Genomic DNA, 19,514 nt, shown 5'->3' with positions numbered 1-19,514 from the left:
CATCCACCTTTATTCTTTTCTTTACAATAAGGCTTTCAAATAAGTCATGGCTGTACGGCAGTGAAGCATCGGTGTTGAACACTGATGTCATGCTATCGATGATGATGATGATGATTGAGGAGGGGGGACGATTTTGTTGCACGAATGCAGCCAGCTGTACTACAAGAACAAAATAAACTTGTTTGTGGACACCAAAAGGCATCATCATCATGCTGACTCTTCCCTCCTATCTCGTGTACAATGAGGAGGGGGGACGATTTTGTTGCACGAAATCCTGCAGCTGTACTACAAGAACAAAATAAACTTGTTTGTGGACACCAAAAGGCATCATCATCATGCTGACTCTTCCCTCCTATCCTTATCGTGTACAACTTGATTCCCCGTTTTGCTGTTTCGGTTTCGCGGCTACACCGGCTTTCCCGTCTTTGGCCTGAAAGTAAACCGCTCTAACTACATCGTCGCACGTGTTGTTTAAATCAAAACCCGGTGTTCGTTATCTTGTGGCCACCTTGTCTCGAGTTCATGTGGACTTTGGGGTTAGGAATAAGCAGTTTCTAAACCGATGTGTAGGAGCCGGCGCAAGTCCACGATTCGAGGTTTGTAAAGTTTTATTATCGTGTTACTGTTTTCCAAGCACCGCACTTGTTGATAAACCTTAATTTGAACGATTTGGCATTTGGGATTTTTGCACGTAATTCAACGCGCCCCAGCCGATTGCTGGAAACAACCTATACGTCATCACTATTGGCAGCAGTACACCAGACATGCTGGTGCCTAACTAACCATGAAGGAAGAAATTCATAGAAAAGTGAAAAGGGAAGGGTAGGGGGCTAGTGCGAATAAGTCCCATGCCCTTAAGGATAAACAATGATGACCATTACAGTAGACACAATTGAGCATTGCATCAGTAAGGCACCACTCATCGTCCTTTGCGAACCTCACCCGACGTCAATCCAGCGCACAACGATAGGCAAATTTTAGCAGGGCACTCCGGCTAAAAAGTGACAGGATGCGCCCCACCGGGGAGGGTTTGGTGCCATATCCTGTAGGGTTTCCGACAAGCTGCGAGCCAGCCCAGGAAAGCGTGAAGGTACCAAAAAGCACTTAGCTTGATAGTAGGCGCTTTCATTTCACGTTACCATGTCATGGTTCATCACCCGTGAATCTTTCGCCAACAATCATTCCGAATATAAAGCAACGATTTCTTCGGTAGATGGTGGCTGGTGGTACCCCTAACCACCCCAACCAGGCGAGTTAACTTCGCTGCTCTAGAGATTTGGATTTCCTACCAAGTCCTTCACTACCAGGTATTTTTACTACCAAATACCAGCTTACGAACCACTTCGTAGCGGAACAGCAGTAGCCACTTTTCTCTTGGAGACACCAGTGATCAAACACTCGAAGATGCTTAGGTCCTCTGATCGGAGCGGCCAGCCCATAGAGCATAACCGTTCTTACAGTTGCCTCGTATGTATGGCACTTCAGCGAAATTCGGCTCCGACGCCATAAATAATGTAAGTTGGCTCAAACCGAATTACGTGAAAGCAATCAATCTCAAGCAAGTTATGGACTCAGTTGGATCATGTGGCTATCAGGTACAGATGAAAAGCCTCAAAGATTTCCGTTTCTTCTAAGTCACGCCACTGTGTAGCGTCGTTATCACTCCACTTTCCGTCAGCATTACGCGTGCCAAAGCAAAGCGACTCCGCTAAGCGAATTTGACGAGTTTCAACAGTTCAGCAGTATCGACGTAACCTGGCTGGGAAGCTAGTGGGGGGACTTGAATGAGCACACGCTAAGTGGGCATGGACTACATGGTATGCATCTAGTTGCAGTAGAATTGCTGAACCACCATGGACACAAAATCGCATAGAATAACGCAAACCAAGTGATCAATTCGTCCGAAAATATGCTTTATCCGTATGGTGGCAGCTACCATTCATTTTTCGACAAATACACCCATCTGCATACCCATTTGGTTTTCAACGCACCTGAAACCCAGCTGAATCTTTAGCCCATAACGTTGGTGATCAACTGAATGTGCTGCACTAGGTCGCCTCATGTTTCTGTTGGTACGATATCCGAGATATCGCAGCACCAACTGCAACATGAGTCGGCCTGGTGCAGTAACTAAGACATCCTGAAACAGAGACTCAGTTGGATTCTAGGCGAGCCTCCCGTCAAAACCAAAGTAGTGTGCAGCTAAGTGTATAGTCAAAGATCGTGCAATTTTAGTCCAAGTAGAACTAGAACATAAGGTTTACGGAAAATTGGGGACTGAATCTACCTGATGAACCCTAAGAAGGGTGAAACCCATCGTGGGCTGTTTGCAGCAACCTTAGGATTAGTGTATCACGTCAATACAGGTTTATATTCCACTACAGTGAACCAATCTACCGTGCAGGTGCCGAGAGGGACATGCGTAGAAAAGGAGAAGCAAAGTGGGACGCAATATTTCGATGAATACCACATAATAACAGGTGGCTAAGACTTGTATCAAAAACTATGCTACCATGGTAACGAATGTAAAAACGACAACAAGAAGTCCAAAGTGGAAAGAGTATCACTTACACCAAAAGCAGTGAGACTGGAACCATGGTAACCAGAAGTAGTGTTGTCTCAGGAGACAGAACAGATGTAAGAGCAGCGTAAGACAGAGCGCCAATCAGGCCGGCAGCTCCGGTCCCCGAAGACCAAGCAGACACACAATTCCTGCAGGGTGAACAAAAATAGTGACCCGTTTGGTTATTTTACAAAACACTGGAGAAATAAACCAAATATAACGTCTGAGAGAGGGATTCCAGAGATGTTGAAAGAGATAATCTCACCAAAAAACAGGGATAGCACCCAAAATATGGAAGTGTTGTTCCAGAACCTGCGTGAGGACTTCCTGTGAGATCTAAACTTCTTGAGAAGGACTCGTTAGAACGCTTTCGATCGCATACCGCATTGCATACCACAATCAGATTGCTACGCACGAATCAATAAGAAAACTCCGGGTCGTTCAAATAAATTTGTAGTTAGATTCCAAAAAGCACATTCAAACGAGCATTTTCCCCTCAACCGGGGCCTATCAATTGGGTGCCAGGAGCTGGAAACACGACACAGACTGTTACCTCTGGACTACGTATCAGCCGGTCAGTTTGCGTAGCTGGTGAATTTTTATTTTGAATACTATTCTTGGTTTACCCAGCTGTTGCCTGATTCGATCATCCGACTCCATCCAAAGATATAACGTGTAGGGAACTCTAACAAAATTTAGTACTCAGCGGATTACAAACGCTCATCTTGACCTAATAGTTCTGTGAATCTTTTGAACTAACGACTAGCACTCCCTAATCCGGAAAACAACTCCGCAGGATAAAAATTCAGGAAGAATCCGTTGCGCAGTGTAAACTATAAGACTTCCCGAATCCAGTCCCGACCGAACTAAAAGATATCTTGTGCCATGGTTCAATCCAGTAATGAACAAGAATCACCTACGAGACGTCGGGTGGGCTGAACCAACTAGATCCTAGAAGGGCCATGAGTGTGTTTAAAAAAGAGGTGATGCCCAGTATCGTCGCTTTTTTGGTTTCCTTTTGAGACCGGAAGCGTCGTTTTTAGGCTTACCTCGCAAATTTTATATTACCAACAACTAAAACCTTCTACTTGTGCTTACCCTGTTACTTACAACCGAACTCTGTACAGCAAGATGAACGTCACATAAGTCTTCCATTTGGTTTTCGATAACTAGACAAAGCTTCTGGTTTTCTCAAAAAGATCACATCGCCATCAGTTACTGACGATGTGGCGATCGACAAATAAATAAACGCTGGAAGGCCGTCAATGCCTTCGTGTTCAGACGACTGATAACAAAAGCCTCGTCGATTTGGAATATGCAGGCGACATCATTCTCCTCTTGGAAAAAAAGGATGCAATTGTTTTTGGATGAACTGACAGAAGTCATTCCGTCCTTTGCTACGTGGTTAGTACCCATAAAAAGTAAGGTCATATTGCTGAACACACAGTGACTGAACATTTCAATACAACATGCCAATCCAATCAGAGGCACTCGAGGTTGTGCAGCGCTTCACGTATCTTGGAAGTTGCTGAACTTCCGATTGTAGTGTGAGAAATGCAGTCAATGCATGAATCTCTAAGGTTCGGATATCGTTTGCTTATTTGAGGAATATATGGCGGCAAAGCGGTATATCTCCAAGCTTCGGTATGTACTGTATGTTTGTAAGACGTGATCAGCGCAAGCAGTCAAACACAGAAGTCTTTCGTTATGTCAAAACCATGGCTCACGCAAGCTTGTGCCAACATATCCCTCACCAGGCAACCAGAAAACAAATGGTCAATTATGCAACGGGTACTTCAGCCGAAGAGTTCGTTCGGCATCGTAAGCTCTGATGGTATGATCTGTTCATGTAGAACCATCGTTTATAGAAAAGGGTGCTGTTTTCCGTGCCCAATTCAGAGTGGTGAAAGAAGAGGTGGTCAACCTTTGACATGACAAAGAGGTATGAAAGCGACCATGAAAAGTCCTGGTACTGTCAGCGAGACTCGCTTTACAGGATGTAGTCACCGTAGTCACCAGTGTATGTATGGAGGTATAGACACTTCAGAATGATTGTAGTGGGCTAGAATAAGGTCCCTTCCTCATCCACTGGTATCCTTTTCTTTAAAACAGCGAAACATCGATGTTGAACACAGGTGTTGCGCTGTCCATGGTAATTTAATTTATCCCCGGTTGGTCTAACTAACCAACTTCGCCACACCCATTTCACAACCGTTTTTGTGAGGGTATCGCAAGTGTGGACTGTGCGAAATAAGCCAGTGTTCAGCAGCTCATAGTAGGATGATGTATCAGGCAAGTAATCCTGTCTATTTCTGCACAATGCCAAATGGCTCATTTTGCCTCCCAACCGAGATCATATAGACAATGTTCTACTTCCATGGACCAAAGTGGTTTGAGACTTCCAGTTCCACCTACCGAAATGCGTCAATAGTAGCATAGGAGAAAGGTTCAGTTAGCGTATGAAAACTAGAGGTTGTTTGTCAAACCCTAAAGCGGACACTGGCTGAAACCAAGCTGACAGGTGAATTAAGTCAACAGTACGTGAACAAAATAACGCTCAAGATGACTCACCTATGAAAAAACGCGGTCATACTTAGAAAACTCACGTCGCCGATTCCACAAGAAAGACTTGCCGAAAGTATACCTGCAATAGAAGGCAAGAGCGTCAGCCTATACGTAAACTGATGGGTCCAGCCAGGGATCCGAATGACTCGTACATCCTATCTCTGATCCTGAAATAACGAGGCAGAAAAAGTGCTTCGAGGTTAAAGTCTCAGCTGCTCCACAAAAATGTACATATAATGGTCTTCCATGAGTCTCGAGATTCAACAGTCAGGTGAACGTTCCATTCAGGTAAGTCGTATGCATAGACACTAGAGAATAACGACCAGACGAGGAACAAAACGGATTAGTACAAACGCCGTCAAAAAGAAAATTGGCATTACGGTGTGTACACTCGTAGCCGATTGAGTTGTACTGGCGACTGTACAAGTAACACTCAAAGAGATGATGGGCAGAGATCTCATTGTCATTGACGCTGTGGGTTACTACCGTTTGGACCATTCTAAGGTACTCAGTTGACCATCGGAGATAATGTACCAGTACGTTTTCGGGTTTCCCTGAAACACCACGACGTTAACTGTAACCGTCATAAATTTTTGTACAGACGCAAATAAAAAGATTCGCTTCTCTAGCCATCATCATCTAACAGCAACATACCTAAAAGCCATAGGGGTACGGAAGAAAGCTCCAGTAGAGAAAGGAAAGGGGAAGGATAATGACTTGCAGTAAAAACTATAGGCCTGTGGAAAAAAACGACCGACAGCTGAGAGATGAGATATCTTGGAGTCCTGTTGGAGCAAGACACCATCAGATGCATTGACCGAACACTTGTTGAAAACACCACAGTGTTGTTTGGTGGGTGAGGTTTGTTTGGTGACTTTAGAAATGCAGTTCAGTGGCACTTATTGCCAAGCCTTGTGGTTAGGCTTTTGGTCCAAAGATTTTGATTGGGGACCCCAATCGTCCTACCGTTTAGGTCTGGGTGCCCCGGTAATATCCCAGCCCGCGTACAACCATGGCTCCTACGATGGTTCTTTCCCCATCCATTTTTTCCCTTTCAGTGAGGCTCAAATAAATTATGCCTGTAGGGCAGCGAAGCATCAATTTTGAACACTGATGCTGTGCTCTCAAAGATGATGATGACCATACAAGGACTTTGTGGTCGAGTTTGGGAAATGTATTATGTATTGCAGTAACGGTATTTTCCTCAGCTTAGTTCTCGGTCTGAGCCTCCCAAGCTAGCGTTCACGTCACAAACAACCACCAAAGGTGCACAGGGTCTATTAATGCCCAAAAAGAAGCCAAGAACAGTTGTACAACGCTTCGTATATACAGCGTAAGCGGTTATAACTTTCTGGAAGTTCTGACGCGTTCTGGATGCGCCATTGGCAACCGGCATTTGGTCAATACTGGGTCACGATTGGCTGTTGGGTCCAGATTTCTGACCAATCAGATCTCGCCTTGATGCCGGACCGGCAAGTGTCCCGAATTCTTGGCCAATCTCGTGCGGGTCAGGCTTACCGGCCGTAGCAGCGCCTAAAGACGTGGTAAAGAGGGATCCGTGTGGAATTCTGCCTAACATATATCTACCGATAAAGAATAGCATGTTGGTTGATTCGCTTCAACCCGAAGATTAGGATTAAAAAACAGGGAAATGATGTCAGAGAAGTGGACAGGAAGTGGTAGACGTGAATCACTGATCATTTCTAAATATGTAAGAACGACGTTCTCACTGCCCGAATTTGCAGAATGACCATTAAATGGAATAAATGGGGTGCTGAGATAATATTCATGGACGATGGGTGGTATTGGCATTAACCTGCTTTCGGGTACCCACTCTGATGTATGCAGATAGGCGACTGGGCTGATGACACCATGCGATGTCCAACGTGAACTTATGGGTATTCATGGTTGTATACCGGTTGAGACACTGTCATTGGCCCACACCTAGACAGGAGGACGATTGGTACCCTCCAACGGATTAGTACAAACGCCGTCAAAAAGAAAATTGGCATTACGGTGTGTACACTCGTAGCCGATTGAGTTGTACTGGCGACTGTACAAGTAACACTCAAAGAGATGATGGGCAGAGATCTCATTGTCATTGACGCTGTGGGTTACTACCGTTTGGACCATTCTAAGGTACTCAGTTGACCATCGGAGATAATGTACCAGTACGTTTTCGGGTTTCCCTGAAACACCACGACGTTAACTGTAACCGTCATAAATTTTTGTACAGACGCAAATAAAAAGATTCGCTTCTCTAGCCATCATCATCTAACAGCAACATACCTAAAAGCCATAGGGGTACGGAAGAAAGCTCCAGTAGAGAAAGGAAAGGGGAAGGATAATGACTTGCAGTAAAAACTATAGGCCTGTGGAAAAAAACGACCGACAGCTGAGAGATGAGATATCTTGGAGTCCTGTTGGAGCAAGACACCATCAGATGCATTGACCGAACACTTGTTGAAAACACCACAGTGTTGTTTGGTGGGTGAGGTTTGTTTGGTGACTTTAGAAATGCAGTTCAGTGGCACTTATTGCCAAGCCTTGTGGTTAGGCTTTTGGTCCAAAGATTTTGATTGGGGACCCCAATCGTCCTACCGTTTAGGTCTGGGTGCCCCGGTAATATCCCAGCCCGCGTACAACCATGGCTCCTACGATGGTTCTTTCCCCATCCATTTTTTCCCTTTCAGTGAGGCTCAAATAAATTATGCCTGTAGGGCAGCGAAGCATCAATTTTGAACACTGATGCTGTGCTCTCAAAGATGATGATGACCATACAAGGACTTTGTGGTCGAGTTTGGGAAATGTATTATGTATTGCAGTAACGGTATTTTCCTCAGCTTAGTTCTCGGTCTGAGCCTCCCAAGCTAGCGTTCACGTCACAAACAACCACCAAAGGTGCACAGGGTCTATTAATGCCCAAAAAGAAGCCAAGAACAGTTGTACAACGCTTCGTATATACAGCGTAAGCGGTTATAACTTTCTGGAAGTTCTGACGCGTTCTGGATGCGCCATTGGCAACCGGCATTTGGTCAATACTGGGTCACGATTGGCTGTTGGGTCCAGATTTCTGACCAATCAGATCTCGCCTTGATGCCGGACCGGCAAGTGTCCCGAATTCTTGGCCAATCTCGTGCGGGTCAGGCTTACCGGCCGTAGCAGCGCCTAAAGACGTGGTAAAGAGGGATCCGTGTGGAATTCTGCCTAACATATACCGATAGATAAAGAATAGCATGTTGGTTGATTCGCTTCAACCCGAAGATTAGGATTAAAAAACAGGGAAATGATGTCAGAGAAGTGGGAAGTGGTATATATCTACCGATAAAGAATAGCATGTTGGTTGATTCGCTTCAACCCGAAGATTAGGATTAAAAAACAGGGAAATGATGTCAGAGAAGTGGACAGGAAGTGGTAGACGTGAATCACTGATCATTTCTAAATATGTAAGAACGACGTTCTCACTGCCCGAATTTGCAGAATGACCATTAAATGGAATAAATGGGGTGCTGAGATAATATTCATGGACGATGGGTGGTATTGGCATTAACCTGCTTTCGGGTACCCACTCTGATGTATGCAGATAGGCGACTGGGCTGATGACACCATGCGATGTCCAACGTGAACTTATGGGTATTCATGGTTGTATACCGGTTGAGACACTGTCATTGGCCCACACCTAGACAGGAGGACGATTGGTACCCTCCAACAAAATCTTCGGTTTAAATGCCTTAGTGCAGGGCGGCAGTGGTTGGTGTGACTTTTATGAAAATACCGCCATACTTTAGGGGTTCCGGGCCGAAATCAGCTCGAAGAGCGTGACAATTAAAAAATTCCATGAGGCCATAATTGTTCCAACTCCCAACCTGGAAGACTGCGGGTCCGTATTAGTCTGAATATTGACCAACATGTTATGGCAGACAAGGCAAATATCACAGAGTGCCTCCAGTCACAAAGGTGTACAAACCGTCACAGTACGGTAAAGTCGTATCTTTTGTGACTAGCCAACCAAGGGTAAAATGGAGTCTGGGATCAAGGTCAACAGGCCAATCAAAGCTGCGCGCGCAGTAGATTCATATGGCAACCACGTGAATCGACCCTTGGCTCTCAACTGATTAGTACCGCATACTACTCGACACACAACAAATTGTTTAATATTTCATCGAGTAGGTCCTGGGGTTCATCGTGCCAAATATGATTTGACGAATGACTCGGCTACACGACACTACATGAACTCAGATCTGTCAGTTAAAGCTATTAGGCATCTGAGAGAAGTGATACGGTCGCAACACAAAACTTCTACTCTGCACTGATCAAGCCTGCAGTCGGCCCCTCATACATGGAGTTCAGAAAGTCTGTTGCACAATAAAATGATGGAATATTAACCTCGGGTCGACAGCACTCGGTTGGGCCCAATGATGAGAACTAAGCGACTGGCTGACTTGCTGTATAAGACAAATCCAACTGTCTAACTTTACTATCCAAACAGACTGGCACTCTTTACCGCCGTGGAGATTAATGAAAATCTCTTCTCTAAGAGGCAGTTTGTCTGTGTGGCATACTGTACGGGCACCCAAACCTGTGGGATTCCTCCACATTAAGAATAGTTTTCCATCCACAAAGTTTTTTCGTTAAGATAGGTGAACCTCCAGACTTAGAGCGTCCAACTGCGCATATTTCTGGTAAGAGTGAGCATATCAACAGGAACACACTCTCAGTTCATGTCAGTGGGGGTTGTTCGATGCCCAGCTTCCAAAACTCCAGGGAACTCGTTATGTGCGCGGCGTATAAAAGTGTAATTTCAGGGCAGATATTAGATCGGCTTGCCGTCCGTGTGCAACAGTTAGCAAATTCACATTCATATCTCTGGATTCGGTTGAATAAGTCTAAATACATGGATTCCGAAAGTGTGAGGTAGGTAGAGTGGTAGAGTTGTGACTGTCTAACATGTTCACTAAAGTCGCACAAGGGCAAAAAGTGGGACAATCTGTGGAATTGTTTGATGAGTCGCGATTTCTACGGCCAGCTGAACAAGTCGCGATGCAACGACTTGACACTCCTGCTACATGCCCATAGAGGAGTATAAGTGCACGTAATTCGTGCGTGAACCTAAAGAGCAACCAATCCAGCACGACCCGTTTCATTCCAGAATCAGACTACTTATTACTCAGTAGCTGAGATAGTTTAAAAGCCAAATTATCCTGATCTTCGGAATCCAATGCAGCTGAACATGCTGGCAACAAGGAAAAAACAAAAGCAAATTATGACAAACACTCCTATGTGCAAACGAACTTGGCTTTGATAGGAAACGTAACTGAATTGAACTGAATCACCCGTTTGTTTCCGATTCAACTGGATCTGCCGCAAAAAGTCGCCTCATGTTTCAGTTGGTACGTAAAGAGGGATCCGTGTGGAATTCTGCCTAACATATATCTACCGATAAAGAATAGCATGTTGGTTGATTCGCTTCAACCCGAAGATTAGGATTAAAAAACAGGGAAATGATGTCAGAGAAGTGGACAGGAAGTGGTAGACGTGAATCACTGATCATTTCTAAATATGTAAGAACGACGTTCTCACTGCCCGAATTTGCAGAATGACCATTAAATGGAATAAATGGGGTGCTGAGATAATATTCATGGACGATGGGTGGTATTGGCATTAACCTGCTTTCGGGTACCCACTCTGATGTATGCAGATAGGCGACTGGGCTGATGACACCATGCGATGTCCAACGTGAACTTATGGGTATTCATGGTTGTATACCGGTTGAGACACTGTCATTGGCCCACACCTAGACAGGAGGACGATTGGTACCCTCCAACAAAATCTTCGGTTTAAATGCCTTAGTGCAGGGCGGCAGTGGTTGGTGTGACTTTTATGAAAATACCGCCATACTTTAGGGGTTCCGGGCCGAAATCAGCTCGAAGAGCGTGACAATTAAAAAATTCCATGAGGCCATAATTGTTCCAACTCCCAACCTGGAAGACTGCGGGTCCGTATTAGTCTGAATATTGACCAACATGTTATGGCAGACAAGGCAAATATCACAGAGTGCCTCCAGTCACAAAGGTGTACAAACCGTCACAGTACGGTAAAGTCGTATCTTTTGTGACTAGCCAACCAAGGGTAAAATGGAGTCTGGGATCAAGGTCAACAGGCCAATCAAAGCTGCGCGCGCAGTAGATTCATATGGCAACCACGTGAATCGACCCTTGGCTCTCAACTGATTAGTACCGCATACTACTCGACACACAACAAATTGTTTAATATTTCATCGAGTAGGTCCTGGGGTTCATCGTGCCAAATATGATTTGACGAATGACTCGGCTACACGACACTACATGAACTCAGATCTGTCAGTTAAAGCTATTAGGCATCTGAGAGAAGTGATACGGTCGCAACACAAAACTTCTACTCTGCACTGATCAAGCCTGCAGTCGGCCCCTCATACATGGAGTTCAGAAAGTCTGTTGCACAATAAAATGATGGAATATTAACCTCGGGTCGACAGCACTCGGTTGGGCCCAATGATGAGAACTAAGCGACTGGCTGACTTGCTGTATAAGACAAATCCAACTGTCTAACTTTACTATCCAAACAGACTGGCACTCTTTACCGCCGTGGAGATTAATGAAAATCTCTTCTCTAAGAGGCAGTTTGTCTGTGTGGCATACTGTACGGGCACCCAAACCTGTGGGATTCCTCCACATTAAGAATAGTTTTCCATCCACAAAGTTTTTTCGTTAAGATAGGTGAACCTCCAGACTTAGAGCGTCCAACTGCGCATATTTCTGGTAAGAGTGAGCATATCAACAGGAACACACTCTCAGTTCATGTCAGTGGGGGTTGTTCGATGCCCAGCTTCCAAAACTCCAGGGAACTCGTTATGTGCGCGGCGTATAAAAGTGTAATTTCAGGGCAGATATTAGATCGGCTTGCCGTCCGTGTGCAACAGTTAGCAAATTCACATTCATATCTCTGGATTCGGTTGAATAAGTCTAAATACATGGATTCCGAAAGTGTGAGGTAGGTAGAGTGGTAGAGTTGTGACTGTCTAACATGTTCACTAAAGTCGCACAAGGGCAAAAAGTGGGACAATCTGTGGAATTGTTTGATGAGTCGCGATTTCTACGGCCAGCTGAACAAGTCGCGATGCAACGACTTGACACTCCTGCTACATGCCCATAGAGGAGTATAAGTGCACGTAATTCGTGCGTGAACCTAAAGAGCAACCAATCCAGCACGACCCGTTTCATTCCAGAATCAGACTACTTATTACTCAGTAGCTGAGATAGTTTAAAAGCCAAATTATCCTGATCTTCGGAATCCAATGCAGCTGAACATGCTGGCAACAAGGAAAAAACAAAAGCAAATTATGACAAACACTCCTATGTGCAAACGAACTTGGCTTTGATAGGAAACGTAACTGAATTGAATCAAATCACCCGTTTGTTTCCGATTCAACTGGATCTGCCGCAAAAAGTCGCCTAATGTTTCAGTTGGTACGATATTCGAGATAATACGTTGCGTTGTGGCCCAGACATAACATACTGCTCATACGCAGACAAACAAATTATTCAGCGCACTCTGTTATCATGCAGTGTTTCAGACATCCATCTCAACCACCACAACCACTAACCCGCCGCTACACACCACCACGCTCCCCAATAACGCACTGATGTCATCTCGATTGGTGATGAAACGTTTGCAATCAAATTGCCCAGCACAGCGAACAAGCCAACAACCATCTACGCCACCTGAGCTACCAGAATTTTCCTCTATAGACATCTATCTCGATTTAATTTGCTGCTTACTCCATGATACAGCACCCGAGAGATGTATATTTGAAGATTTCAGTCGTCCAGAAACTTGCGGTCCACTACAGACGAAAGAGATGTTCACTCAGAAGAATAGAAATATGGTTCTGTTAGAGCTATCTAAACGCTTTTGAAAGGTAGTGGAACGCGGGTCACGAAAATGCATATAGAAGCTTCAGTCAAAACGGAGTAGGAAGACGGTTAAAACCAGAGGGAAAATGGCTTCATTCTTGGATTTGTAATTGGACCGGCCGAAATTCTGAGGTTTATGTTTTTTCTTCACTGGTACATGCACAAATGACAGCAAATGCAAGACGTGAGGAACATAAGAAACCACCATTTTTGACGCAGTAACTGAAAAATAATCACCTTTGCAAATTTGTTGGGAAGGGCCTGAATGAGCATACGTTAAATGCGCATGGACTACATGGTATGCATCTAGTTGCAGTAGAATTACTGAACCACCATGGACACAAAATCGCATAGAATAACGCAAACCAAGTGATCAATTCGTCCGAAAATATGCTTTATCCGTATGGTAGCAGCTACCATTCATTTTTCGACAAATACACCCATCTGCATACCCATTTGGTTTTCAACGCAGGAGACGCACCTGAAACCCAGCTGAACCTTTAGCCCGTGACGTTAGTAATCAACTGAATGTGCTACACCAGGTCCCTCATTTTCTCTTGTTACTATATTCGACACATCGCAATATATTGCACAGAGGTAACATACACCGGTCGTGGACTGTCGGAGAGTTTTCAGCAACCATTTGAGTAGTTATGTTATGCTTATGCGAGGAATTACTACTGGTGTTCAGCAAGTATGATCTTTAAACGGCGAGCGGACAATACACAGCGCACCATCTACAATGGATTTGTCCGACGCACCATTTTCTGGCATGTAGTGAGCACGTAACACAAGAGGCAAATACAAAACAAAGCTGCACTAAACTCGACGTATCTGTCGTGGCCTATGGAAAGTCGGTGCACCTAAAAAGCCCTCGTCCGGATGTCAAACAAGCAAAGTACAAGCTAATAAACTTGGCATATGAACCATATAAGAATTTACATTGCAACAACACCGTGAAGTAATCAAAAAGCGAGTACAAATACCAAACTTTCTCTTACCTATGATGCTCATTGTCATTGAAGTAGAAAAGGATACCACAATGAAGCTATTCAAAGCCAAAGCACAGGTAAGAAGAATTTTCAAGCTGTAAGAGATAAGGTAATTTAGATCGTAAAGTGGTGAGATACAACCAAAAAAGAGAAAATCATATACCATTCGCTAATCTTTTCTGGGACTACTAACAAAATGCGCCAAATAGCATTCGTCTCATGTAACAGATCATGACGATAAACCTATACAAACCGTCAGAGATAACGTATGAACCGGTTGGTTATAATCTTAGGCGAACGTCCCAGTAACTGTGCAGTCCTGTTGATAGCTTCACGCACATACCCCTCTTCAACGCGAAATGCAATGTAATGAGGGAAAACTGCACATTAATTGCTGGATTTTCAGAACAGGAATTCTCAGAGTCAGAAAAAACCGTGAGCTACCGAACATAAAACGACTGTAGAAACCACATAATACCTTGACAGAGGTGTGTTCAATTGCAGTATAAGTGAAATCGGCGGCCGCTTGGTCCCCAGGTCAAGTGTGGAACTACTACCCAACTTGTTACATGATCAACCATCTATGTGTGGTAAAGCATTGTGTAGCTGAGGCTCCAGAGAGCCAAACTCCTTCCCAAATCAACTACACTTTTTATGTTTAGATGTCTCAGTGGATGTCTGGCTCTAATGCGAGAAACTGCAAGTTATGTACTTATTGGGTCAGTATGACGATAGGATCGCAAATGACGGATTACACTTTAGGAATTCAATTATGACAATGCGAAAATTTCACAAGTCACCAAATTGCTATCCGAGCATCTGTACGGTAAAAGAGACGTCTCAGAAAGGGACAGATATACACGAAGTCACCTTCAATGACTAACCTACAGCAACACAAACAAGCACATGCAATAAGTCTGATCCAACTGAGGACGCAACACGCCAGAGATTGACGGCCATCAATACACCGATTTGTCCAATATCCGTCTTCTAATACAAGAATATCGTCGTTCACCAGAAAGAAGCATACAGAAACAAACACTTCGTAGTCTCATCGGTCAGGTCCTTCTCTTCCTGCGAACACCTATTAATCCCACTGATAATAATTTTCGGACCACGCAGGATCGGTGTTCATGGAAAGTAGTTCTTTTGGAGGCAGTGCCATACTTGCTACATCAGATCAGAGAAAGGATGGTGAATTAGCAAAAGCTGTAATCCGTCGTATTGGTAAGTGGATTTCCTCCGGCTAGCAAAAGGAAAACCGCCATTGAGGGCGAAGTTGGTCATAGCAAATCTGCCGATTGTTACTAAACTTTTCCGAAAATGTTGGTTGAGTTGAGTTGAGTTGAGTTGATTATTGACCAATCTAAACTAAGCGGTTATAGACAAATCGACATGAAAGTAAAAGTCTCATCCGCACAGAATGTATGGAGGGTGAACATCCCCAAGAGCCATCTTGAACTTTCCAGGACGCTCTTGAACATTAAATAGTAATGAACACTGCAAGGCGGTCCCATATTTTTCGGGCGAACCTTCCATCCGATGCGGATACGGCACTTTGAAATATGTCCAGATGCTATTGGTGTGTTTCAACAGTAGTATGGAGCGTTACATACCGCCCTCAAGAGTTCCCACGCATGCTACCAATGTTCAGTTCGTCCCAGTTGGGTCAACCTCAGCAACTAGTCTATTCGGCACCTTTTACTGCGTATGGTGCCACTTTCGAAGCCGGTTATCGCTTACTCCTTCTGGTCCTTAATCATCCTGAACTGTATAAAAGTTCCCTTAACAGTCAGTAACGATAAACGGATATGCCGACTGCCCAACTTGCGTGACCAAAGTCCATTCCTTCCAGCATTATGATGACCTTTCCATTTGGCCTTCGCGCCTATGGGGAATAGTCGTATTCATCTATATATTGTTTTCTGTCTGACCCTATCCTGAGCGGCGGTTAAGTTTTCTCCAGCACTCCTCGTTTTCCATCCTAGCTCTGTCGGAGACGGGCATGTTGCCGGTCACAGCTCGATATCCTGACCAAGTGGAAGGTGTGGATGTCGACCGTACATCGATATGAATCGCGACTTATCTGTGGCAGACTGAATCGACGCATGATTTGCTAACAACGCCATCGACCGGTTCATCAGCATTATCGTCGACAGCGTACAACAGCGATGCTTTCCTTCAGTACATTCATGATTCTTTTGAAAGCCTTACTGCAAAGAAAAGAATAAAGGTGGACGGGGAAGGGATTTAGTGCTAGCTTAACACAATCATTCCGAGGTGCCCAACCTCCAAACATTCACTCAGACAATCTGGATAGAAACGACAACTAGAACGTCACTGACATCGGTTGGCAGCCATATCTTGTAGTGTCTCCAACCAGGCACAGTGAGGATCACGTGGTCCCCATCCTGGAAGGCGAGTAGCACCAACAGCCCCCAAGTGTTTCGTGATCTCCTTGATACTCCTCTGCCAGGTCAAGGGTTACCCACATCACAGTTTACGCCACTCTGAATTGGGCATGGAAAACAGCACTCTCTTCGACAAACGATGATTCGGCATACGCAACACATGTCCCAACCAACGCAGCTTCTGGTGCCGGACACATTCTTCAATGGAAGTACCCTTTGCACAACCGGAAACACGCTTTCCAACTGCCCATTACGGATTCGATGACACCAACACACAGGAGCCATGGTTCTGAGGCAACGATTGTCGAACACCTGAAGACATCTCAGTTCCTCTCCCCGAATAGGCCAAGTCTCACATCCATACAAAAAACAGCCCGCACTTTAGCTTGATACACACGTTCCTTGAGATTCAGGGCTAAGCCATAGGTGTCTCAAATTAGCGAACGAGACCCTGACCTTGCAGATTCGTGCATTCACCTCATCTGTCACACGACAATCAGAACTAATACAACTTCCAAGATAGGTAAAACGCTCCACAACTTGCCGTACCTCTCCCTGGATTGTACGTGGTGTGTTCAGTGACTTCATGTCCACGAGCATGACCTTACACTTTGTAGGTGCAAAGTACATACCAAAGCACGGGATGATTTTGGTCAGTTCGTCCAAGAATACTTGCGCCTTCTCCGCCTACAGGTTCTACGACACCCCGTACAATCAGGAATACTAGAATTGTGGGTCGTTTATACGTATGACTTTGTTCCAGCACCTGACGGAGTGTGAAGATTTGGTCAACGCAACCCCTACCAGGCCGGAGTCCCGTTTAGTGCTCTCGAGTCAGTATCTCACGAGCCACCGTAAGGCGACGAAGCACAATTGACGCCATCAGTCTCGTTACGACCGGGGTCAAGCTGATCCCCCCGTGGTTACCACACTCACTACGCGCCCCTTTTGGAAAACGGGCACTATCGCTGATGCTTCCCAGTTGTCTGGGACAGACTCCTTTTCCCAGATGCAAGCAAACAGATCGGACAAGCGCTGACTGAGGACTTCGTCCCCGTCTTTGAACAATGCGGGTGGGAGATCATCCGGACCGGGAGCTCGGTGGCGCTTGAGAGGACATATGCAGCCGTAAACCTCCGGGGCCGCAGGTGGTTTCACGTTCACCGTCCAGGGTTCTGCTTCATCTGTGGGCTCTAGATGCGTTGAGGCTGCTGGCTACGACAGTTTTTGTTGTTCGAAGTATTTATTCCAGATGGTAGTTCCATTCTGATGCTTCATGGTTTCACTCACAGGTGGTTTCCGGGGACCGGTCGCACGGATCAACCGGCTTTCTGGGCCCCTTCCATTTCTTGGGCTTTCTGTGTCCACCACACTTCACGGTCAGCTCGCATGCTCACTTTCACTTGACGTCTGATAACTCCCCCCACCGGGTTGTGTTCGGGACCGGCTGAGATAGTTCTCCGAGGATTAAGCAGTGCCACCATTCGGTCTGACATCCAGTGCTTGAGTACGCCTGGTTGGGTCGTGCCACAGGCAAAATTCCCTGCACTATGCAACGAGGTGGCAATCTCGTCCCAGTATGCCTTCAAATCTGATGGTGGAGAATTTGGAAGAGACTCTTGAAGATCAGTCTGGTAAATTCGTCTGACAGCCGGATCTGTCAGTCTTTCAGTTGCCAGGCGATTCGTCCGCACCTTGCGCAGCCCCAGGGGAACGTAGGGAGAAGCGACCCTGGATGAGCGCGAGGTCAGAGTCCACAAATGTGTTCCAAAACGACCGGCAGTAAGTTATGGACCCGCGCTATCGGTAACTGGTGGCAATGTGGTCGGTTTGAGTTTGTAGCCGGCCTGTTGTTGGAGGACACCAAGTAGCCAGACGACTTCGGTTATTTCGGAAGTTAGTACTGCATAAAAACAGCCTGCGATCAGCACACGGCTGAAGCAATCGTTTCCCACTGTCCGTACGTACCGAGTCCAGTCCATGTCGACCTCCCAATTGAGTCTCAGATGCACTAAGCCTGCCCACTTGCGCATACATATCTCCGCCACCCACCACAATATCTGAGCTTCTCACTCGCTGTAGCGGGGCATTCAGGGCGTCGTAAAACCTTCCTTTGACGGAGTCGGAGCTAAAGTCAGTTGGGGCGTAGACAGACACGATAAGCAGACATCGATGAACTTCCCGCTTCTGAGACTCCTTCACAGACGTTGCCAGACGAACCGCACAGAGGCGACTATCAACAGGCATCCAGTCAAGTAAGGATACTTCCACCCGGTGACTTAGCACAATACCAACCCCTGCACATCCCGCCGCAGCAGCCTCTGGATCACCAGAAGTGCGCACCCGGAAGCGAGTGGAGACTGACGGGGCGGTTAGCTCAATCACTGTGCTTGCATCTTGAATTGTCGTTTCTGAGACACAGCAGACATCAATGCCAAGCGATTCCGGTGTGGGTGCAAGAGCAGCTTTTTGTCCTGTTTGCTTCAGAGTGCAGACATTGAAAGCGGCCAGATAGACTGGGCGTCGAGGCTTGAGGACTGATTTGGAGATACCTTAGGATGTCGGCGCAATGTGACGAGCAGATGCTGCACGCAAAACCGATGCATGACGAACGGAGTCATCAGGTCCTAAGTGCTGGGCCTACAAGAAGAGAGCTATTAATGGGGTGGGGAGACAGGGAAGAAAGTGTGTGAAAGAGAAAGAAGGGAGGCGTCGCTTACCCGCCCTGTTGTATGCAGCAAGTAAGGCGACGCGGCTCATTGCACCACGCGACGGCCGATGTGGCATGAGAGTATTGTTAGTCGTTAATGTCATGGTTGTGCTAGGGCTGGGATACTGTCAGGGCGCCCACACCTAGACGGGAGGACGATTAGGGGCCTCAACCAAAGACTTTGTCTCAAAAGCGTCGGTGTTTGGCGGGAAATGCAAATGCATTACCATTTCTACGGAACAAGTCGTCACATGTTCCAACCCCCAACCTGGACGGCCAGGATACTGTGTATCCAGTACGATAACGAGGCTAGTGACGCCG

The 19,514-nt window shown here is 45.8% G+C and overlaps 1 protein-coding gene across 1 annotated transcript in view; it reads right to left on the bottom strand.

Moving 5' to 3' along the window:
- T265_01833 (hypothetical protein) overlaps positions 1-19,297 on the bottom strand; it is a gene marked incomplete at both ends in the record, with an annotated part of 27,625 nt that extends 8,328 nt beyond the window's left edge. Inside the window, 5 exons of the mRNA XM_009165943.1 lie at positions 2,572-2,712; positions 5,170-5,207; positions 17,420-17,698; positions 18,452-19,020; positions 19,204-19,297. Of these exons, the coding sequence (XP_009164207.1) occupies positions 2,572-2,712; positions 5,170-5,207; positions 17,420-17,698; positions 18,452-19,020; positions 19,204-19,297 (1,121 nt within the window). The remainder of the gene's footprint in view (positions 1-2,571; positions 2,713-5,169; positions 5,208-17,419; positions 17,699-18,451; positions 19,021-19,203) is intronic.
- Between the last annotated feature and the right edge of the window lie 217 nt (positions 19,298-19,514).

The sequence above is a fragment of the Opisthorchis viverrini genome (assembly GCF_000715545.1).
Source record: "Opisthorchis viverrini unplaced genomic scaffold opera_v5_20, whole genome shotgun sequence".
Taxonomy (NCBI): Eukaryota; Metazoa; Platyhelminthes; class Trematoda; order Opisthorchiida; family Opisthorchiidae; genus Opisthorchis; species Opisthorchis viverrini.
Note: the sequence above shows the minus strand (reverse complement) of the source record. Positions and strands in the feature narration are given on the sequence as shown.